The sequence below is a fragment of the Musa acuminata genome, chromosome BXJ3-9 (assembly GCF_036884655.1).
Source record: "Musa acuminata AAA Group cultivar baxijiao chromosome BXJ3-9, Cavendish_Baxijiao_AAA, whole genome shotgun sequence".
Taxonomy (NCBI): Eukaryota; Viridiplantae; Streptophyta; class Magnoliopsida; order Zingiberales; family Musaceae; genus Musa; species Musa acuminata.
Genome location: NC_088357.1, coordinates 5,252,110 through 5,275,665, shown reverse-complemented (window position 1 = coordinate 5,275,665; position 23,556 = coordinate 5,252,110). Strand labels below are relative to the sequence as shown.

Below are 23,556 nucleotides of genomic sequence, written 5' to 3'. Positions count from 1 at the left end.
ACAGCTAAGATCACTAGTGAGATAGATAGATAGAGAGAGAGAGAGAGAAACAATTCTACAGTGTACTATTTTTTTTGCCTTTGTCACATTGCAAACATTTGAAATAGATAGATAGATACTGTGAATGAAAATTATTGTTTCTAAAGCTTACTATTGGCACTGATGATTTGTACTAACTTCAGTAGATTTAACTATTCATTAGGATCAGCAAAATCAGCAGATATTTATGTTGCTGGAATCAACTTGGAAGCAGAAACATGAACTCTTTGGCAGTGACCCACATCTGTGTTTTGTGTGTGTCTCTTCTTTGGAAGAAGATCAAGTTCATCTCTTTTTGAATTGTGTTCATAGATTGCTGGACTCCAAACTATTTCCTGATGACACCACAAGACAAAGAGATCTGCCAAAGCATTTATGTTTGTGGAGGAAGAAAACAATGTGCACTTGATGACTCCACCTCCATCTTTTGAGCTGCTATTTGAAGTCCCATCATCATGGTTTTAATTATCTGTGGTCCAATTTCTTGTTTATCTGTTTGCTTTGTTTGCTGATATGGTTCTAAAATTAAATTGGAGAGGTTTTATGTCATCATTAGATTATCTCTCAGATAAATAAAATCATTGTTTTTCAAGAAAAAATAAATTTTTATTCATTATATTAAAATCATGATCGTAGATTGATTTTAACATCGATGATATGAGATAAATGGTCTATTAACTTAAGCTTATCGTCGACTTATAATACTTAAATTTAAAATTTTAATAGAATTAAATTAAAACATTATAAGTAATTAAGGTTTTTACATTAGAGATCTGCACGTGTCAAAATTAAAAGATGTCGGCGAGAGATGAAATTTGCTAAAATGCAAAGAATTATGCAACAATTGGGAGAAACGAAATCTACAGTGAACCCCACAAAGATTTGCTGCCTTTGAGAAAGCTTCGATCCACAAATAACTCGTGAAACATTTGAGGGAATGAGACCTATCTATCGAGAAATCGATGGGGGCCACATTACATGCTTTCTCTGAGTGATGTCACATTTATCGGGAAAAAAAAAACAAAAATCATGGTTTTTTTTTTTCCTTTTTTTTCCTCTTTAAATAAAAGAAATCAATAAGCACAATAATTTTCTTTTCGTTTTATAAATTAAAATTAATATATTGACGAAGGCCGAGTCACGTCGCGGTGGGCAAACGAGTCCGTTGGACGAGTCGCATCAACTGGAGAACTCAACCGCTCTGACTCAGAATTCTATCCTATCCGGCAAAGTATCGGTCTTTTACCGATAAAGAAGCTGTCGTCGCTGTCGCCTCGATCGCGGCTTCGCCGTCTCATCGATTCCCTATTCGATTTCAATTCGATATTTGCGGTCGACACCCTCCTCTTCTCCAGCTGATTCCAAGATCGTTTGTGCCCCGTTGTCGTGTAATCGAAACTGATGGATTTCAATTTTTAGGGTTTTTTAATGTCCTTGGCTGTGCCCTTTTCAAGATCCCATCTTTCGGTATGATTTCTTTTATTTTTTTTCTCCCAATCTTGTTTTGATGTCTACTTATATGAGAAGTTGGTTTTACTTATGTTTTCTGATATTGTACAACCTGACATGCTTCCTCATTTTTTGATGGTGCACCAATATGCTCTCTAACTTTTTCGCTATTTTAAAGATTTATTGTATCATTTAGTGATAAAATTTGACATCTTTATGGATGAATTGATTGCCTAGTTAATCAGAAGTTTAGATCTTTGATTTTTTTCCACCCCCTTGTGATCTGACTGTTCTATGTTTTTTTTTCTGAGCAATGATCAAAATGGTATTTTGTGATGGCATTGAACTTTTTGTATTTGATTCTCATTTTCTTTTTCTGTTCTTGGTAATTTCAGATTTTCGTATTGAACAATGAGTAGAAGCAGCATAGATGATGACCGGGACTTCACCAACTCGGTTAACACTGTTAATACTTTTGTTCTTTTTGGAAAAACTGGCAATGGAAAAAGTGCAACTGGCAATAGTATTCTGGGCAGAGAGGCATTCTTGTCGAGGCTTAGCTTGTTTGGCGTGACGAGTACTTGTGAGTTGCAAAGCACTACGTTGAAGGATGGTCGGATTGTGAATGTCATTGACACACCGGGTAAGCTTATATTATCTATGATTGATATCCATTCCACAAGTGTCTTCTTTTGTTCTTGGTAACATCATTGTTTGCATTTGTAGGACTGTTTGATAGTTCTGATGAATCAGAGGCCACCGGCAAAGAGATTGTTCGATGTGTAAATTTGGCAAAGGATGGCATTCATGCAATACTTATGGTTTTTTCTGCTAGATCGCGTTTCTCACCCGAAGAAGAGGCTGCAATTGAAAGTCTCAAAACCTTTTTCGGTGAGAAAATCCTTGACTATATGATTGCAGTTTTTACTGGTGGAGATGATCTGGAAAGCTGTGGCCAAACTCTCAAGGAATTCATAGGTTGTACAAAGCATCAGTCTCTACAGGTTTCCTTTCTTCTTTTGCCTATTCAGTTAATATTCAAGTTCTTTCATATGGTCATGCATGTATTCGAGAAGAATAATTGTCATAGGTAGGCCTATGATATGAATCTCATGTTAAATAAGGTGCCTGTGCATTATGTTTGCGAGATGTCACTTATGGATGATAACGATCTTTGTGTCGTCACGCTCTGATTCTGCCAACTTATATGGTTTTGAAGAAACATAAGTATTCTTAAAGTGCTAATGCAGTCTGTTTGTTTTATTTTGTTGCTGAACTTCTTTCAGAAATTTCTCGAATCCTGTAAAAGTAGGATCGTGCTTTTTGATAACAAGACTAAAGATGAGACCAAACGAGCTAAGCAGATGCAAGGACTTTTATATCTTGTGGATTCTGTCATTGCAAGCAATGGCGGAAAACCATTTTCAGATAAGCTGTTTGATGAACTTAAGGTAAGGAGCCAATTGTGCACCTTCGCATTTATGACACTAAATTGTCTTGTTTAAAAAAAAAAGAACTATGACAATGTAGATAAGTCTTTGATTGTCTCTTCATTTGTTTGTTTGTTTATTTACTTCTTTTATCCCTTTGGGGACAGGAAGGAGCTTTGAGGCTCCAGCACAAGGAGAAAGAGGTTGAATCTATGAAAGGATATTCTGAGCAACAGATATCTGCATTGAAGGAAGAAATATACAGTTCCTATGATGATCAGCTTGCACGAGTAACTGAAATGGTATATTGTATTTGTTCCTTTTTCAGAATATCTCTATACTAACATCGCTTTGTGGAGTCAGATAGAAATTGACATGTATACTACATGTAAAATGATGAATCTAATGTCTTTAACTTTCTAGTCTGTCACATATGTATTTCATTATGTCAGCAGCCAAAAGAAACCGTATCTAAATTTCTGGAAACAAGCAAGAAGGCTGATTTTCAGTTTATTCTAGTGACAATTGCCGTAGATTTGATGCAATTGAAATACCATTGTGATGTCTGAAATCTGAATAGACCCTAGATAACCAGAAATAAACATTAAAAGTATTTATTGAATTTATATGAATAGCCACAAGTTTTAGTTGCACTGAAGTAAAGTACGATGGTTTCATATATTGCTGGGTTCTTCACCAGCACAAGTAGCATCTAAATCAGAAGCGTTTTTTATGGGTAGATTCTATGGCTGGTCAAAATGCTTGGAATCAGGGTTCTTCACTGGCAAGAGAAGCGTCTAATGAAGACACCACACTTAGATGCTACTTGCATGTACAGATAATGGAAATCTATCTATATTTTTATATATACAACTGAAAGGACTGACTGAGAAATAATATATGGAGCCTCTATAGGAGCTTCCACAAGTACCATAAATTTGGATTATTGCATAACTCGAACTATGTTTACAAGTGTGCTGTTTGTTCTAAATTCCATCACATCTTATTCATATGGTTCCTCGAATTAGCATTGTTTTGGCGATGGTTTTAGACTTATAGATTTAAGCATGAAGTTTTTCTGTGGCACATAAATGTGAAGAACATATTTGGTCAATCATCGTGATCCTGCTGCATAGGTTGTGATATTGATTCTGCAGTTTTCTCATTTCTAAATGTGTTTGCAGATAATGTTTTAATTGTTTCTGTGATTTGTGTAAACAACTTGCAAGCTGCAATTACATGTTATCTCTTGTGTTGTTTATAGAACATGGACATTAGTGTAATCCATCATTGTCCACTTTGAGGTGGATTTTGCTATTTGTGATAAATACACTTTAACGACGTCATTGTTTATAACAACATACTGGTTTTGTGTGCCCATGAAAAGTTTCACGTTTGTAGTTTGTACTTCTCAAGCCTTCTCAAACATTTTGGCATTACCAGCCTTTCCTGTGTGACTTATGTTTTGAAAATAATATTCTTCCTGGGTATTGTTACTCACGTATTCCAGCCAAAATAGTGTACTCCACACAAAACTGCACCCTTTATTAGAGTTCTTCATCTAGATTTGCAGCATTTGGCTGTGATATTTTTCTTTGACGATTATATCTTCATGGGCTTTATTCTCCATGAGTGAACTTTGGTGCTCCATCAATTGCTCTCTGCATTAATTTGTTTTCATTAAGATCTGTGACACTTTGTTCTGTTGTCTTCTCTTTATGACAGTATATCACTTTTGAGTTCCTTTTCTGGCTCCTTTGTAGGTCGAGCATAAGCTAATGCAAACCGTGGAGAAACTCAAGAAACTGTTGGCCGAAGAGCAAGCTGCACGCCTAAAAGCAGAGAAGATTTCGCAGGAAGCCACAAAGAGGTCAGGCAAAGAGATCGATAGGCTAAGGGCGAACCTGGAGAGAGCTAAGAAGGATGCCGAAGAATTCAGAATGCGTGCCGAGAGTAAGAAAATGTGTGTCTACCTGTGAAATCTCATCGGCCGGTTCCATGGTTGCATTTGTCTAGTAGTTTTCGGCTAGTTATAGATTCTAGATTTCACTATGAGAAATTTTTCCTCATATATGGGAAGAACTACTTAGCACTTGCATCTATATGGTTTGCATCATGTGTTATGTGCAGTCATTGTTAGCTTTTAATCTTTTGGTATATTTGTCCATAGCTCATCTCCTCTTGGTGATTGTAGATATCTGATGAACATGGTAACTACATTGTTGGTTCATCTCATATTAAATGGTGTAAGTCATGCTTCTCCATTTTAAAATCTTTATAAAGGAATCTTAAAATTGGAAAATACTCTCAAATAAATTTAATGATTATGGATGTACAAGATGCTGATTCAGGTGTATAAATCTATAAAAGAAATAATTTATAGGAATCAGGTGATTATGGATGTCAAAAGATTGTATGGGACCCTATAATATGGTTGTTATTAGCAACAAAAACCATGTTTAAACTTGCCAATTTATACACCCTTGGTATCATTATAGAATCATCCTTTATGGTGATCTACCAATCCTGGATTGGGTCTTATTCTTCTAAGTGATGCTGGAAATTAAAAATAGATTGTCCCTTGCACTATAATATAATTATTAGTGATATTTAACTACTAATTTGCATGTAAAATTTATAGAACAAGATTTTGATCCCTCAAACTAAAATAAATGAGATAGGTAAATATTCATTACCAAGTAGAACAACACAATCCCATGCATTACTAGGAGATGCATAAAACTTCATTTCCAAATTTCAAATCATCCAAAAACATAAATTGATGTAAACAAGACTTCTTGTATCTTGTGTTTGATCTGCTTGGATGTATATTACTTTTCAACAACTATGCCAGTTTCTAGAATATGGATCTTCATAAGAAAAGCTAATCTGGCAGATCAGTAACACATCAATTTTCTATCCACAAACAAGGAGGAGTGACATGATAATGGCAAGCAGTTCTTGTTTGGACTTGGATGGGACCTATGTGTATGCAGCATGTCTGGCACAGAAAGGTAGCTTTGCTGATGCATTGGAGCTTTGCTTCTCTGGTGGAGTATCCATTCATCAACCCACAACACACTTTGTTTAAACCACCTCAACAGCAGCTGTGCTATGATGTGCCAATCCACCACTTCAATTTGTTGTTTTGTTCACAGCGTAGCTGATGATGCCTTCTCTGATGAGAACAACCAAGAAAGAGAAGAAGACAGGAGAATGCTGCTGATGGAATTAGACCTGACATTGGTGTGGAAGTGTGATGCATCACAGCCAAGCATTAAACAAAGAAAAAGTTTACCAGCACTAAGTGTTTTGGTGTGGAATCGACATGATCATCTCATGCTTCCTCTTCTTTTACCTATCCTGATACAAGCTCAAGAGTACAGATAAAGAATCATGGAAGAGGTGATGGCTCTTTACAGAATGTCCTGATCGGCTGCAACATGCTTGGAGGAAGTGAAGTTGAGGTGGTTAATGTCTTCTCCATGGGGACCTGGTGGTAGATCAGCTGATGGAGATTGACTGCTACAGTACCATCTTGAACAGAGGAGGTAGCTGAGGAAGTTGAGGAGGCTGAGGGCAGCCATCAGCCAGTAGAAGAGGTCGAGCCTGTCCTTGTTGAGGTCATTGTCGCTGAGCCAGCCATCCCTGGATGAGCTCGATGTGATCTTGTTCACGAGAGAGACGAGAAGGGAGCTCAAGTAGAACCCAAAGGAGTAGGAGCAGTAGGTCATGGCAGTCAAGAAGGACTGCATGCCAGCCAATGACTGCTTGTAGAAGAACTCGATGAGGCCGACGGCCGTGAACATCTCAGAGACCCCGAAGATGAGGAACTGCGGGGCGATCCAGAAGATGGAGAGCAGCTCGCCGGAGTCGACGTACGTCTCCCTTCTCTTCCTCTCGATCACGGCGGCGGCGACCATCGAGAAGGTGACCGCGAAGAGGCCGACGCCGATGCGCTGCAGGGGGGTGATCCCGGAGCTCGTCCCGGTGAGCTTCCGGGCGAGGGGGACGAAGCATGTCTCGTAGACCGGCACGAGGACGATGAGCATGATGTAGGGGATGGCTTGGAGCGACGCAGGGGGGACGTGGAACGAGGTGGCGAGGCGGGTGTTCATGGCGCTCCCCTGTTGCACGGAGAAGGTCTGCAGCTGCGCCAGGATGGTGTTGAAGATGATGGTGCATGCAAAGATGGGGATCACCGAGATGATGATCTTGACCTGCTCGACTTCGGCAGCAGTGCAGAGTCTCCATGAGCTCTCCTTCATCCCACTGCCATCCCGAGCTTCGATGCAGGCTTTGTCCAAGAACCTTCATCACAGGCAAACTGGCTGCCATTACGGATGTATGATCAGAGAGATCTTAAAGGTTGTAAGGTTGTGTGCATGCTCACCTCAACTTGTTGGTACGTGGAAGGTTGCCCACATATGAAGAAGAGGGTTCAACATCACTAGAATTAGATGGGCAGACTTGCTTTCTCTTGGTGAATGCAGCTACGAAGACCTGCATAATGATTTTGCAGGGCCAAACTGAGAAAGGTCAGAACAAGATGTGTGCATGGTTTTGAAGTTGATGTTCTATATCTATGGCACACACATAGTAATAACATCATGGCTTGGAACAGTCTCCATCTGTTCTGGTTTAGCTAAAGAAAAGGTTTGAGAGAGATTTATCATTGGTCATTTTGGAGAGTAAGAAGAAATGCTTACAGGTATTGATGATTTGTTGTCATGACAAGTATCCTAAATGATGAAAGTTTCAGGCCACAGTAAACTCAGATCTACAGATAGATTGTAGGCTCTGTTCATCCACCTGGAAAATTTTTATGTTGGACAAAAACTACAATCACAAGGCTCCAAAACACTAGTCGAATAAATTCTTGGAGTTGACATATCTTTTGTTGGTGATGGGCTAAAGAATCGACATGCTGACATCAATCACTCTATCAAATCAATCTTGAATTATCTGTCCCCCAATATATATGAAATTTCTAGTCCTGGAAACCTGACCAACTTGAGGGTTAAAAGTTAACAGAGATGATGTATATGGTGATGCCATAGATTCTTAGCCTTTTTCTGAAAATGACAGGAGCACCATAAAAGAATTTGTTTTTCTGTATCTCAATCATAAGGATTGAAATTAACTGAAGATTTTTCAGTAATTAGGGAGTAATCAGTTTATGCATCTTAATCCTACAGGCAAGCATTTGCTTGGATCAGTTGACTAAGCTGTGCAAGAAAATGGAAGTGTTGGATCATACCCTGGCAATTGGAGTAAAGATGCTGCCTTGGGGGGGCTTATTCCTGTAGAAAAAGGCACCAGAGATTAAGATGGCAAGCCCCATTGCCATGGCACCTGCTGATACACCAAAGCCCACATCCATCCCTGACCTTGTCTGCACCCAAACAAGGACAGTGAGAGCAATGAGCTCCCCTACACAGAAGCTGAAGTAGGCTGTGTTGAAGTAAGTGGAGAGCTTCTTGGAGTGACATGGGTCTTCTTTCCTGAACTGGTCAGCTCCATGGGAGATCATGTTAGGCTTCAGGCAACCACTTCCCAAGGCCACCAAGTAGAGAGCAAGAAAGAAGATGGTGGCCTTGAAGCCTTTGGCCTCCATGCACTGCTCTTCCTTGGATATCATGTTGCATGGTGGTGGCCTCAGCTGTGGCAGATGTGCTTGGACTGATAAAAGTATGAATCCCTGCCCAGAAACCAATGAGATCAGACTCATTTTGAGAAGCACCGATACATGTTTCTTTCTATTCTTTTGGAACATTCTTCCTTCTTATCTTCTCTGGTCTGTAGTGGATTGCATCTTTTCATATTAAATGAGATCTACTTCAAAGAGGTGAGAGTGGTTTGTTTCCTATTGTTCCAATTGTGAATTAGGATACTGTATGCAAAAGGAATCATCTGCCTTCCAAACAAGTTTCATTGGGCACCTTTTGTGGTGTCAAACTTCATTTGTGTTATATGAATGGCCAGAATAATAGGAAGACTATAGATCAATATTCCTTCATAAAGTGAAAGCCAAAGAAATGATGATGCATGAGGAGAAATGAGACTTACTGATAGTTCCACAAATCCAAAAACCAGCATGGTCCAGAAGCTCCCCAGATAAGAATCTGAGAGGAATCCACCAAACAGAGACAGCAGGAAGACAGTGCCTATGAAGTTGGTCACTATGTTGGCTGATTTGGACAAAGGAAAATGCATATCATTGAAGACATATGTGATGAGGTTGTTCCCAACTGCAGCAATTGCCATGATCTCAAATGCTTGAATGGCTGCAGAACAGGAAGAACTATAGTGAGCAAAAACACCAAAGAAGCTACCTTTGGCAACTCAATCATTTTCTCTAATCATAATACAATAAGCAACCAAAGACCATCTCAGGATTTCTGAATCTAAGCACCAGGCAGATGCCTTGTATATTCCAATAAAGTACAGACCAACAAGTTTAGCTACCAATATGTTGCTATGAAGCTAAAGGACTTCCTCATAAAATAAATAGCAACTAGAGTGGCTACTGATATCCAGCAAAGAAATTCTTCAGAGAGAGGGAGGGAGAGAGAGAGAGAGAGAGAGACCTAGCACAAAGACAGCAGCTCTCATGCCACCATGCTTGTTGGGCTTGCATGGTTTTCCTTTCCAATCAACAAAGACTCCAGCATGCAGGGAATCCCCCTTGGAAGTATGACCTGTCTGAATGTCCATGCCTCTTGCTTCACACAATAACACCTTCTTTCCTCTGCCTCAGCAGAAGAGGATCCCTTGGAAAGCTCACAACCAACAGAACAAGGTAAACCTCCCCTTCCAAGAGGGCTCCAATTATCCCAAGGCAAGCTGATGCAGTTATTTATAATAGTGTGCTGTGGAGGGTGAGAGGAAGGTGGGGAGAGGTGGTGGGGCTTTTTTGTTGCTGTGATATGGTCCTCATTGGTGGAAAGATTTATGGTTTGAACAGTCCTATGGCTAATGGGAGTCTCTGTTGGAGGTTCAGACTTTGCTGTGCCTTTGAATGTGTGAAGTGGGAGAGCAGCAAAAGAAATGTGCCCCCCCACCCCCCATACACAAAATTCTTGGAAGACCACAACACTTCATTCGATTGTGTCAATCACCTGGTTGATGAGCATGAACTGAAATAATACCAACTTAGAACTTGTCATAAAGCTCAATCCTCCTTCTCTGCACATCATTCATTATTTGGTGGCTGGTAGATTTGCTAGTTCCAAACAAAACAATGGAGGAGTCCCAGATGATGCATGCATCTATCGAATGATCAGCTTGAATTTTCCACCGAGTTAGTGAAACCTTAACTTTACCATCTTGATTCTGGAAGAAGGAGATAGGTAGGAACCTTGTTCCACCTGACAATGGACATATATTGTATCGATACAGATAAATCATTCTGGCTGGCGTTCATGCTCTGTACAGCTTCTGTCTTGTCCGATCCAGCAAGCAGAATATGTTCCTGATACCTCTTAGCAGCACAAATGTGATGGGACATTTATCATGCTGCTGATTTCCCAAGAAAGATGGTTGCAATGTTGTAGAAGGAGCTAAATGCTTAGTTACAGTAGTGAGATGTAATCGATCACCTTCTTCTGATCCTGGGGAATATTTACGTCCATTCCACTTGAACAACATGAGCGATGTCAAAGAGCAGCAGCAGCGTGACTTCATGGACAGATCCATTTGGACATTGCTGTGGGAATCCCCTCTCAGATCGAATGATCTATGGAAAGCGAAGAATCCATATTTGATTCCCTTAGAAGGCTGACATGGATATGAAGGAACCTTGTTCCATCTGACAACGGGCATAAATCGCCTGACACAGACAAATCATTTTTGGTGTTCATGCTCTGTGAGAAGCAGCAGCAGCAGCTTCTGTCTTGTCCAACCCAGCAAACAGAACATGTTCCTGAAATCTCTTGAAGAGGACAATCGTGATATTACATTTATCAGGCTACTGATTTCCCCCAAAAATGGTTATCGTTCCATGCAAGTAGTGGGATATGATCATCACCTTTGATCCCAAAGGAATACTTGCATCCATCACCAAGAAATGTTCTTTTCCATTTGGGCACTGCTGTGACAAACCTCTCTTCGATTTCCTCATAGCAATCATTGGCACAACTCATCTGAAGTCCACCTGAAGGGTATCACCAAGGCTTGCCATAGAACATGCTCATCTTTTCTACCTTCTCTGCTTTCGATCAACTTGCATCTTGGAGAATATATTCCGGCATGAACTATGTATTCCTTCATGCTGCAAACTCACATGAAGGAATCTAGTGAGAATTCCAGGGATGTGCTGATCATTAATTAACAATAGAACTCACAACATTTTCCACACTGGTTGGTAGTGCTGCACTCCTACTAAACCACCACCACCACCACTCTCTCTCTCTCTCTCTCTCTCTCTCTCTCTCTCACGACAGCTTTTCACCACTTAGAATTCCTGCAGCTGTCATTTCATATATTTACCTTCCCCACTTTGAGTCCCCTGTTTTACCAATTACCACTTCCTACCGGATTTGATCTTTCTTGTTGTATGGACATGGCAGGCCATTGTTGACTGGTGACTCAGAGTACAAATATAAATATGGATCAAAAGGAGGAGATGAAGATGCTCCTCAACTGGACGTCGAGAAAAGTTTGGATTTGACTTTGAGAGAATTCAGCAATCAGCATCATATTTCACTGGTTACAGTGAGAGAGAGAGAAGTTTGGACCACAGTGATTGGGCTCTTATGGGGCCCAGCCCAAGATTGAGTGGATAAGGGAGCAGGTATGACATAGAAATCCTGAAATATAATGAGACATCTGATCCATTTCAATGTGATCTTGTGGGTCCTACCAGATCCAAGAAACCCACATAATCTGGTGGGTGTCTAAAGAAGGGTTTCAGAGGGCAGCAGCACTTCTCCTCAACTATGCTGGGTCAAAAAGACAGTACCAAGAAGTTGATGCTCTCTTCTGTGTTCTACATCTCTGGAGTGCAAATGAATGCAAATGCCTTATCATGGTTCCAAGAGATGGACTACTAAGAATTCAGAGAGAGAGAGAGAGAGAGAGAGATGGTGCTGTCTTTGACGAGGGATGAAACTGGCCTAAAGAGGGAGTCGGGTCCTCTTTCATGCATGCGACACACAAGTCTATCTATAAAATGCAACCTTTTTTCTGGCCTAACTTGTATCCTGATGTAGCAGACAAGAATGCAATCTCAAGAGTTGTTTATTCCTAATGGAAAGCCAGATCGTAGCGTGTTAGGCTCAACTTTGATTCAACCACAAGTCTGTCTATCTATGGTGTAGAAATGGTGGGGCTGTTCCTCTCTCTCTCTTTCCGCCGTGATGTGCCCAACAGTAGTGGGAAACCCAAAAGTCAACTCTCAGTTGAATCTCGGTACCATTGCGCCTCGGATAAAACATGTAGACATATTTGTGCCGACCGACAGCACTTTGTATTATAATCTACGACAGGAAATGTTTAGATGCCTAATGGGATTAGTTGGTGGGAGAGCACACACAAAAAGGTTGTGCATTGTGCCTCTACTCTTACTTCTCTGTCTCACTCAGTTGTTGCTTCGGGTCCACGGTGATGTCTTCTTCCACAGGATCTGCTGTCCTCGGTGAACGATCCATGCACGTCACTGGGATAAGCTTCGGAGATTGTTCGTGCTCTTGCCGACGGTGTTGGTCGCCGAAGTCGCTCGGAAGATTCGTACGAGGAGATGTGGTGTTTGGATTCGGGTTCGATTTCATGTGATGGAAATGGAGGGGGAGACGCGTGGCCTGGTTTGGTCTGTTCTTTCCGTGGGGAAAGCCACCACGGTTGACCTTTTGATTCTTTTACGCGTGGAGCTGTAAGACACTTCGTATTATTAACGCGAAGGAAAGCATGGATGGAAAGAACGAGTTAGGCTCCATCCCTTGCTTTTAGTTGAAGTGACATGCAGAGAGGAGGAAGAGGAGGAGGAAGAGACGTCAGGGATGTCGCATGCAGCCATCCATTTGACTCGAGGAGCAGGAGAAGACCGTTGATGGGGTTGTCCACTAAGTCTGGGACATTAAGAAGAGAGTCGGTAGGCTGGAACATAGAGAAGAAAACTGGATCACGTTTTCGCCACTTGTACTCTTTCTCATAGCAACTGGAGATCGATGCAGCATATCACCTGAAACTTCAACTCATTTTTATATCTCAGAAACGTAACTTCCAAAAGCTCGGAGATCAATGAGATGATGGAGAAGAAATGCAATGGGAAAAATGGAATCTGTTCACACAAGAATAAACAGAAACAGATGATTGAAATATGGGGCAAAGGATAAAAGAGGACACAACGATAAAGCTTTGCAGGAGAGAAATATTTTAGCTAAAATGTTTGATCCATATACTTGCTGGTGTTGGGCCGAGTCAACTCCACATAAATGGTCAAGCAACACATTTTAACTGATCTAAAGAACAGAAAACAGCATAAGCAGACACAAAAGGTGCGGCTAAGTAAATTAAATCTTCTCCACTGTTCCTAAACTGTTTTTTTTTTCCTTTTTGGGTCATGTTTTCCGAGCATAAGATTCCACTAGGAGACACTGAAAAGTATACTTGTCGACGTCAAAACTAAGAAAATTCAGTAGATATTTCCGAATTCTATCCGTTTTCTAGGGTTTTTTAGTCCTAAGAGTTGCTACAGGAAGCATGGAAGCTACTAGGAGCATACTTCTCCATCAATTTCGTCAGTGCAGCATCAAATTTCTTCTCCAGCTCAACTTCATCTGCCAGATATTTCCGCCTAAGTTCAGCATTATGTTCTTCATGTGCAAATATCAGTTTCTCTCTTTCTGCCTCAAATTCTTCAACTCCTTTCTCTTGGCTGTCGATGAACCTTGCTATCTCTTCCTTCCTGTAAAAAAGGAATAAAAATGACTTAACAAAGGTACAAATAAAATCTAAGCAAACACAAACCATCTAAAAGAAATGGTTAGGAGCTCATGATTAGAAATGGAAGAACATGAGAGAGAATATTAGGTACCATGTAAATCCACAAAATGACCTAGGAATATAAAAAAAGAATCAACACATTCACCATGTATCAATCAGAAAAGAAAACAAATGTTATAATAACATTTGCTAGTGTAATAAAATGGTCAAACTATGTGCTGAAACATATAAGAATAAATATACTTAATATAGAGTGGTTGATCTTGTAAAATGAAGCACTTGATGCATCTTATGCTACATAATAGTGAACACGAGGAATACCTAAGCCTCTGCTCTTCATTGGTTCCACAATTTACATCTGAATGCTTCGCCTTTGCCCGCTCCTCTTGCAGCAACTTCTCATAAGTTCTCTCTTTCTCTTCAGTTGCCTTATGAATTTTGTCCATTTGTTCCTTGAAAAATTTCTCTTGATAGTCCATCTAAAAAACACCAATACAATAGAAAGGTCAGAGACCACAGATAAAGGAGTTCCAGATTAATCGCTTAGAAAGGAGAAACAAACTTGAGAGGGCATCCGGAGTTCCTAAAAATGCCAAAATTCCTCAAGTATGTAGTCGTCTTCTCAGATTATATCCACCAAAAGAATCAAAATACAACATTGCTATATAAAATTTCTCATGGAACATTTGGGGCTGCTAAAAATTCCATTCCCTAAAGGCTGTCCTCAGATATGACAATAATCTTAAAGGAATTAAGAAACAATATTATGCACAACCAAACAATTCCCGTGAGAAAACTTTTGACAACAATAGATACACGAAATTTATGTCATAGTAATAACGGAGAAGAGACATTACCTCTTCTTTGTTTTCTTCGTGTTGGATCTTGGTCCTAAGCCTCACAATCCTGTTCTCTTCCATGGTTTCACGCAATTTTTGGGTTACCACTCCAAAGGTCTCTTCAAGTGCCTTGGATCGCTGCTCTTGCTTAATGACCTTGTTTTTCAGCCAAACTAATTGCTGGTTATCCTCACTCATTTGTTTCATTGGAATTACAACCATTTCCTGGTATGATCTCAAATCATATTTCAAACGAGATTTACCTGAAGTTTCAGTTGAAGTCAGAAATTTAAAATAAAAATATACCGTGTAATATAGGCACACAAAGGAATAAACAATAATTATTTTAGGAGAAATGACCAAGTAAAACCCATCCAATACAAAGCCTACTCAGTTGAAGACGAGAAAGTTCTGTTACATTGTTGACTTGGAATGGTAAATGGAGATCCATTAGAAAATAACAAAACTTATACATCACACCTCTAATAAGTAATTTGCTCGAGCATACATATAAAGAAAGAGTGAATTTGCCAAGCAAGCAAGAGAGTAAAAACCAAGCATGCCTCACAAGGAAGTAATTGTTTGTAAAAAAGTACAAGGATCACTTTGGACAATGCAAGATAAAATATAAAATATAGTGCAAGGATCACTTTGAAAAAAATGCAATATAGCATTTTCTTTGTCAATCTTCAACTATGCATTTCTCCAATAGAATTTGTCATAACATAACCATAGTAAAGAATGAGCACGCATGTGCATGATTTATGTCCAACATTGCATGTGTAACAGACACCCATGAGCCAACTTAAGCAACACTTTCCTATCCTTCACTGAACTTACATCTGATATAATTGTATAAATACATTTCTTGTCATATCTTTCCTCTTAGAAAATGGATACAGTAAAGAGTGAGCATGCATGTGCATAATCTGTGACCAACATTATGCACCCGTGAGCAAACTTAAACAACACTATGTTATCCTTGACTGAACTTACCTCAGATTTAAATGAATAAGAACATTTCTTGTTATATATTTCCTCTTAAAAATTGTCATGCTTGTCATCTCACTATGCTCATGTTCATCTTTTTGGTAGCTGCTTCTACATTGCATAGATCCATAATAAGTCTTATAATCTAAAAGCATATTCCCTCAAATTGGAAGAGATAAAACACCAAGGGTAATCCCACTAGTTTGGAGTAATACCTCCATGTTGATTGATTGAATGAAGGTACCAAATACTTGTTATGCTCATTCACCATTGATCTCAATTGAATCCTTATTTCTTAGTTTAGAACTACTAAAGATTCACTTAGTACACTCAATTTTAAAATATAAGGTTTGACCTAATAATTATAACAAAATATGGATTTTTTTTTTATTCACAAGTTATGGATACTCCTTTTCCTGATAAAATAACAAAAATTGTTAGTGGTAAGCATCATAAAACTTTGACCATAACTAAGACAAACTGATAATGTAACACCACGATTAGTCTCACATTCGAAATGAGTAAAACTAAGATTAACTTATAAGGGTCTGATGAGTGTACTATTATCAACGTCAACCTAACTATTTTAGCATGTGGCCAAGTCGTGACTAATAAGAACTTAGAATTGACACAAATCTATCACGACTAGCAACTAGTATGTGACATGACCTGCATCCTGTTATTCTCATGCTTATCTGTTATACCATACATGATGCAGCTAGATAATCTGAAAACAGGGCATACCTTGACAATGATGGTTGAAAACGTCCATATCTTCTTTAGATGCCAAGTAACCATATAACTGGCGTTTACCGCCTGCAGAGAATAGATTCCGACGAGGACGTTCCCAAGCATCCCTATCAGTGCATTGCTCTGCAAAATGTTTATGCAGGCGCTCAGCCTCCAAGTAGCCCATTGCAGTAGCTTCAAAAACTAAAACACTCATTCCGCGATGCCCGTTAGGGCCATAGGAATGACGGGCTTTCACTGCTGCATACGAGCTGAAATAATCAAGGAGCTCTTGGTTTCCCATGCCAACCCACTGTAGTTCAAAAACATGAGAAACAAAAATAAGCAAATTATCACACAAAGGATATAAAATGGGAATGACAACAATAATATGAAGTGGAACCCAAGTTTGAAACAAAATGAACTTCAAGTCTTGTCTTATTATTTGTTAAAAGGTTTTAATATATCTATGACAAAGTTCAGTACCTTTTTAAAGTATCAATTTAAAATTGGGGGGTAGGTTCTGTTCAACATATTCTTCAAGAGCTACGAGAACAACTAAAAATAGTATTTATGATTTGATCAATCACAACACAAACAGTTGAATGTTTACATTTCTTAGCTCTCAACCAATTGTAAACATAATAACAAAGTTGAAACAATCATTAGAAGGTGGTGAGAGGCCCAAGACTTCAACATTTCAATTTGTCAACCCAATGAAAATAATCTTATTGTCTTCAAACTCAAGCTATCACTTGTTACTGAAAATTCACTTCAGATGGCGGAGAATAATTCTATTGACAAGGCAGGATAAAGCCACTTATTCATGTACAGAAGTATTTGACACTCAATAGAACAAACCAAATAAATTGCTCTCTAAGCAAATGTAAGTTCCGAAGACACTAATTCAGTTGTCCATGACATGGAGATATTGAAAGAAAATTAGACATAAAGAGATATATTCAGCAACAAATAAATAATTTGATGCTGGAGTTTCAATCAGCAGAAAACATCTGTGAATAGTCTAAAACCTTACAGAAGAACAAGGTGAAGGAATTGACTAGTCAGCTTCTAGAGAAACAACTGAACTACTTCATTGAACATTTTACTTGTTACAGTCCAAAGAACACCTGGCATTCACAAAAATACCCACATAATAAATTATGAGCCGTCCATACGGCATTGCTTGTGGGATCCACATGGGAACTATATTCATTCTACCATTGCAAGTGCCATGCTGATACCATGCAGGTGCCGTGTACATACGATTGTGTGCAGAGTTAATGCAGTGCACTTGTGAAGTAGTGCACTATCATTGACCATTTTGCTAATTCAAATTATTTCAAAATATTAGTTACAGAACAATGAGCCACAATTATACTATTTTAAAAACTTTGTTATAATGATTGAGTAAAGCATGATTCATCATAGCGGTCCATACTGGTGTACTGACCAACTATCGTATGGTACGTATCAAACCATACCGATATACTAACACAGTACGGTAGGACATACCGACAAACCGGTATGTACCACCCATACCGATCTCCTGTCGGACCAGTATGCACCACCCATACCGGGCAGTGCACCATGGTACGATGAACGTTGGCGTAAAGTATCGCAAGCACATGCAACATAATCATAAACATAGACCATTTAAATATTTACTTCATTTTTTCCCAGCTCAAACAGGGATGCTCAAGTATATACCACATAAAGATATGTAAAGCTGCAACCATTATGAGGGTTTTGCATCTGAAGAACAATTATATATGTGGCTAACCATCATGGAAGCATGACGATGCAGAGAGAAAACAGTTAATGTATCGAGATATTGGTCAATTGTATATTGGTCAAGTATAGAGGTTGCATTTGAGCGTTGACTCAGGTATTTTATCTATTTTTGGATGATTTCCTTATCATTGGTAGCAAAATTAGGAGGATTTTAAAGTCCTATTTGAGGACAACTCATGTTTTCGAGGCTTATATCATTGGTGTAGCTTGGTCTAGGAAAGTTTGTTGTGCTACTAATATTTGGAAAGTTCAAGAGGTTGGCTCTAGTCTCTAGCACATAATTCAGCATCACTTTACACTGATGCAGACAAAACTATAAACTTATTAAAACAGATAAGTGAGGATCTAATAAATTCATCAAAAGCAAAGTTGATGGATGGTATGGGTTAAAATAGAAATTAATATCAGATGAAAGTAGCTAACTGAGAACTGAAGATCTGAAGGGAACCAATGCTAGTTTCACAAAGGCTCGCACTCGAAAGGACTACACAAGCTAGATATGAACCTTGCAAGACTTTTTTTCCATCTGATGGACAGAACTAATATCACAAAGATATATGACCAGTTAATAAGTTGAAAACATTTAGATTCAGATGTAAGACTCTTGTCTACATAAACAACCAAAGTCTAACAAGTCTGTGTCAACAAATTTGCTGGACTGCTTGAGCAATCTTTCAACTGTCCAGTGAATGAAAAAACAATATTAATCAAAAGAAAACTGGTAATTATAATAAACACAAATAAATATTTAAATCACACTCCAAAAGTACTCAAGTGGTGTTGCATATGGGCAATTACAATCCTCCAAAATAGATAGACATTTTTCAGTTCATACCAATTATTAAAACTATCATAGCCCAGATGATGAAACAAAATGTTGATGCAACAAATCTCTATGCTGTTGCAAGAAATCCTACAAATCTTATTAAAGAAGATATATTCGTTAACAAGCAAAACATGTGCATCATAAATTTTTGGAAGCTTGGTCCACAAGTTCTTAGAAAACAAAAAAGAAAACAGACAGAACAATTGCTGGCATGACATAGGATAAATTAAAAGAAAGAATAAGGCAAGCATAGGCAGAAGTACCCTTTCAGTCTCGTCTTGCTCCAGTAAAGTGTTCATAACAACCACCATTGGAGGCCAAACTATTTCATGGTCCGTTGAAGTCTCTTTGAGTCCCTTCCATTTACCAAATACTTCACCTGCAGGTACCACAGATGTTCCCCTCCGGCGAAGCTCTTCTTCTAAAAGTGAAGCAAGCTCCCGATGAAGTTTCACCCTGGTAGCACCTTTGGTCTTTGCATGGGTCATTAATGGTTGCAGACCTTTGTACCAGTCAATGGCACCTGGAGCATTATGGCATGCCGGACAATGCCATTGTCTTGTTGGTTCATTAATTGCTTCAGCTGTCAGTTTATCCAGGTCTTCAAAGAATCTCCTGAACCATTTATTTTTCTTTCTAGTCTCATGGCTGATTTGACTTGCATCAGAATCATAATCATCACTGAAATCATCGCTATCATCCAACAAATCATCTTCATCATCATCTAAATCATCATCATCATGTTGTTTAGGTACTGTGTCAGCATCAGAGTCATCTCCACCAAAAGAACCATCACGGGGAAGATCTTTGGAGATAAGTTCTTCTGCCTTTGGTTGAGAACCAGATGAATAACCTCTTATAGGCCATTGCCAGCCATGTTGCAAAGGTGGAGGTATAGCCGAGGGTGGTGCCATATATTGTGACTCCCAGCTTTTAGTAGGTGGTTGCTGCTTTGAATTACCTCTGCCGACAGGCCTACGAGAATCATTGGCTTGGGCATAATTATTCCCAGATGTCCTACCAGCTCCTCCATCTCCACCCCATCCTTGCCTAGACACCCCTTCTGAATGGGCCCATGCTTTAGATGAAGCATTTGAAGAATCCGAAGGTTTTGATGGTGCACCACCAGCTCTATTCCTTGATTTTTTTGCATACACCTCCCATCCATCCTCCTGTGATTCTAAACCCACATTAGCCATGTCCTTGTTCAACTGATTAATAGTTGGATTGCCTTTTCCAGAACCTTGTTGTTCGGCAACTCTTCCTCTTGATGGATTACCCCCAGTAGCTGAAGCAGTAGAATTTTTTCCTCCATACTTCTTTGAATACATTATGTGCTGTTACTACTCACGTTTCTGCAGCATTAACCATGGTGAATTACCAAGCAAATTTATAGCATTTTATCTCTTCTTTACATTCTTGAGAAGGGATTAAGAAAAAGCAGACCATACATATTCTTCACATTACTAAGAACCTTGTCAACAAAGAAAGAGTAAATGCAACGAGAAGAGTTCCCAGTGTGTTAGAGATGAAAGTGTAGATGTCCATTACTTACTGCACGCTCAATTAATATGACTTCAACAATGTTTTAATTGTTAATATGCTCTAACAGAGACACATATGGTTCAATCTCTAGTAGAATAAGGAGCAGCCATCCTATGAGGATGAAACAAGGTATAACATAACAATGGCAACAAGAAAAGGTGAGGTTAATAAAACATTTTAGTTCACATCGTGTATATCAGAAAACATGCAGTATCAAAGATCATCATCCTTATTCATCCACAGCCTTGAGTTGGAGATCTGATTCTTTCATATCCTTGTGCAGCATATTTAAGTCTTAGGAACCGCCTTAAGTCAGATTGAACATCAGTATGTTGGAAAAAAAAAAAGATAATTGAAGGCAGTGAAGTCAAAAACAAAGATATTCGTCATATGCAACCCAATCTAAGGTTCTATTTATCCAATCATTGTCAAACAATGCACATGAAGTACTAGATGAGAATAAGGCATGCAACTATAGAATCCAAAAGCAGCAACCAATGCAGAAAATAAAAATGACTAGCTGCTTAAACATCCAGCATATGTTTCAGGATTCAAGTACTACTCAACAGTTTTTTATGATATTCAGATATTTGAATTTGTTTTTCCAAGAGCAGAAACAATTAAAATCTAGGATTTTGAGAACTATTCATTATAGTACCGACATGTTGGTATGTATTATTTCGAGACCAGTTTGTTACAAGGTACAGGATTCTGAGAGAACTCACACCTCACAAATTTCTGTCATCAAACTAACTTCTCCAACCGAGCAGCCCAATCAAGCCAGACGACTGAACTATCCTAAACATATAAATTGAGTTTTTTTAAGGTCAATTTTGATATTATGTTTCACAACCCTTTAGACTCCTCACAGATAAAGTTGAGTCCAGAAAGGGTTCAAGGAGAGGTTAGACGAACCCACTGCTAGAGACCTAACAGGCGGAAGCACCGTCTAGACCGGTATCCTCTCTCTCACTGATACATTTCTTTTTCTCTCTTTTTCCCACCAAGACCCCTCCTTCAACGTACCACGCAAAACCAACAGTAAATGCCAGTCGCCAGGCCGATTACATAGTGCAGCAGTTCACGATCACAAGGAGTAATTTAAATTCAACAGAAAACAAGCGTAGAGTCAAAAAGTTCATGACATTACCTAGTTGAGAGAGAGAGCGTTGCATAATGAAGGGAAACAAGTGCCGAAGCTTGTTAACAATGAAAAGAAATAGCGTAGAGAAACAGAAAAGCCAACGAAATCGCACAAAGCATCTTCCATATGTCCGTACCCTCATTCTGATAACCATAGCACTGCCACTACTTGTTCTTGGCTAGATAAAGAATTGCATATAAAAAAGAAAAAGAACATATATCCTCTCCTTCCTGAACAAGTCATGGAGGACAGCTTTCTAAACTAGCAGAATCTTGATTTCCATCAGCTCCCCGATGCTCACCTCACCAGTATTAAAACGAGAACAACGAGAGGTATGGAACATGGAAATTTTCCAGAAACTAAATACTCCGTTGATTTTCTTCTGGCATTGCTAAAAGAACGAGAAATCACGACCCCTGTCTAATAAAGAACATCAAAATCAAAGCAATCGGCAAACCAAAATAGCGAAACCAAGACAAGAGTTCTACCATCCGGAAACGAGGGTTACGGGATTTCTACTCAAATAGCGTCTAACAGGAGAGATTTCATCAGAATACGACAACGATCCTACAAAACGCGATGCATGACGGGCAGGAATGACCAAAAGGAAAACCGAACCCATATCCGTATTGAAAAACAGAAAAAAGGCGAAGAAGAACACCTTCTGATGACGGAAAAGATGGCGGCACGGCCGATCGGAGAAGCCGATAGCCGATCTCGGGAATGCTCGCCAAGGGACGGCGATCGCCTCCGGGAATCCCAGCTCGGATCTGCCGCTGCTACTACCGATCGATGAGCCTGTGTCTCACTCTCGCTCCCTCTCCGTGGGTAGCCCGAAGGTTTCAAAGAAGAAGAGAGGGGACAACGAAGGGTGGAGATCAAGGGAGAGCGTTAAATGGACGGGGTGGGTAGAATCCGGACGTGAGGACAACAAATCAAATGCAGCTCATTGAAAACGAGGGTGTACGCAGAGCAGTGTCCCCCGAATGCCTGCACGCCGTCCGATGGAGGGTGGCGCAGCTCGTCGAGTCATCGCGACCGTCAAGCCGTTTCGAGGCAGTACCGTTGTACTGCCGTCTTCATCCCAGGATTTCCTCTTTCATATAACTCAGGAAACATTGTTTCTCCCTCACATGGTGACCGTGGACCCGTGTTGCTGCTGACCCGTCACTTGACCATCGAAAATGAGCGGTGTTCCCTAGTTCGGGCAGTGCAGGTGTGCCGCACGTGCCTTTGTGGGTGGCTGTGTTATCATTTTGGGTCGAGCAAGTCTCGGAAAGAGAAAGCAGCTAAATCATGGAATGGACGGCTGTGATTCTCGGGATCCCGGGCTCTAGTTTATTAGTACGGGTTAATTACATATTACCCTAAGTAATTATGACCGAAATCACCTTCCCTAACCTATGCACTGCACGGGCTACCCGACTTACACCGCACCTTATAATTGGACGCCGTCGTGGAGACCACGCGGGACCCGCTTTCGTAGGAAATGGAATTCTGTCTGCACATCGTATCGGTTCTACCCGTCCGATTACCCACGTTTTTATTGGAAAACTGATTGGAGCCACGTGGGTTCGCGTTTAGATCCTTTCTGCGGTTAACCAGCTGGCAGGTAGATCAAACGAGTAGGCCGCAAATGGGTTGGACGAAGCACTCCTGCTTATCCCCGTCGATTCCCGTAATCCAATTAGATAGAAATTAAAACTGAACCGGGTTCGTCGTCGATTTCGAACCAACTCAGAATTAAACCTAAATGGTTCGGTTATAATTCTTGATTTTTGAGAATCAAAATCGACTATTACTAAATCGACGATTTATAATTAAAAT

The 23,556-nt window shown here is 39.7% G+C and overlaps 3 protein-coding genes across 5 annotated transcripts; 1 reads left to right on the top strand and 2 right to left on the bottom strand.

Annotated features, from left to right (window-relative positions):
• The first annotated feature begins 1,277 nt into the window (after window positions 1–1,277).
• On the top strand, window positions 1,278–5,020 carry LOC135650118 (immune-associated nucleotide-binding protein 9-like). 3 transcript variants are annotated; one of them, XM_065169271.1, is made up of 7 exons: window positions 1,304–1,371; window positions 1,459–1,506; window positions 1,884–2,131; window positions 2,215–2,492; window positions 2,775–2,939; window positions 3,086–3,220; window positions 4,682–5,020. In XM_065169271.1, exons 3-7 carry the CDS (start codon window positions 1,900–1,902, stop codon window positions 4,895–4,897), a joined length of 1,026 nt encoding a protein of 341 aa, XP_065025343.1. In that variant the 5' UTR covers window positions 1,304–1,371; window positions 1,459–1,506; window positions 1,884–1,899; the 3' UTR covers window positions 4,898–5,020. The 3 variants fall into 3 exon arrangements, with proteins under 3 accessions (XP_065025342.1, XP_065025343.1, XP_065025345.1); XM_065169270.1 differs by having other exon boundaries at window positions 1,278–1,506; XM_065169273.1 differs by lacking the exon at window positions 1,459–1,506 and having other exon boundaries at window positions 1,355–1,371.
• A 1,175-nt stretch (window positions 5,021–6,195) lies between these two features.
• LOC135650117 (protein NRT1/ PTR FAMILY 4.3-like) lies at window positions 6,196–9,764 on the bottom strand. The gene is made up of 5 exons (XM_065169269.1): window positions 9,509–9,764; window positions 8,988–9,205; window positions 8,179–8,619; window positions 7,312–7,421; window positions 6,196–7,229 (listed from the first exon to the last, which is right to left on the bottom strand). The coding sequence occupies exons 1-5, from the start codon at window positions 9,633–9,635 to the stop codon at window positions 6,335–6,337; spliced, it is 1,791 nt and encodes a 596-aa protein (XP_065025341.1). The 5' UTR covers window positions 9,636–9,764; the 3' UTR covers window positions 6,196–6,334.
• A 3,639-nt stretch (window positions 9,765–13,403) lies between these two features.
• On the bottom strand, window positions 13,404–22,577 carry LOC135648340 (protein SUPPRESSOR OF GENE SILENCING 3 homolog). The gene is made up of 6 exons (XM_065165953.1): window positions 22,391–22,577; window positions 19,304–20,395; window positions 16,436–16,733; window positions 14,720–14,964; window positions 14,184–14,341; window positions 13,404–13,824 (listed from the first exon to the last, which is right to left on the bottom strand). The coding sequence occupies exons 2-6, from the start codon at window positions 20,369–20,371 to the stop codon at window positions 13,599–13,601; spliced, it is 1,995 nt and encodes a 664-aa protein (XP_065022025.1). The 5' UTR covers window positions 20,372–20,395; window positions 22,391–22,577; the 3' UTR covers window positions 13,404–13,598.
• Window positions 22,578–23,556: the final 979 nt, after the last annotated feature.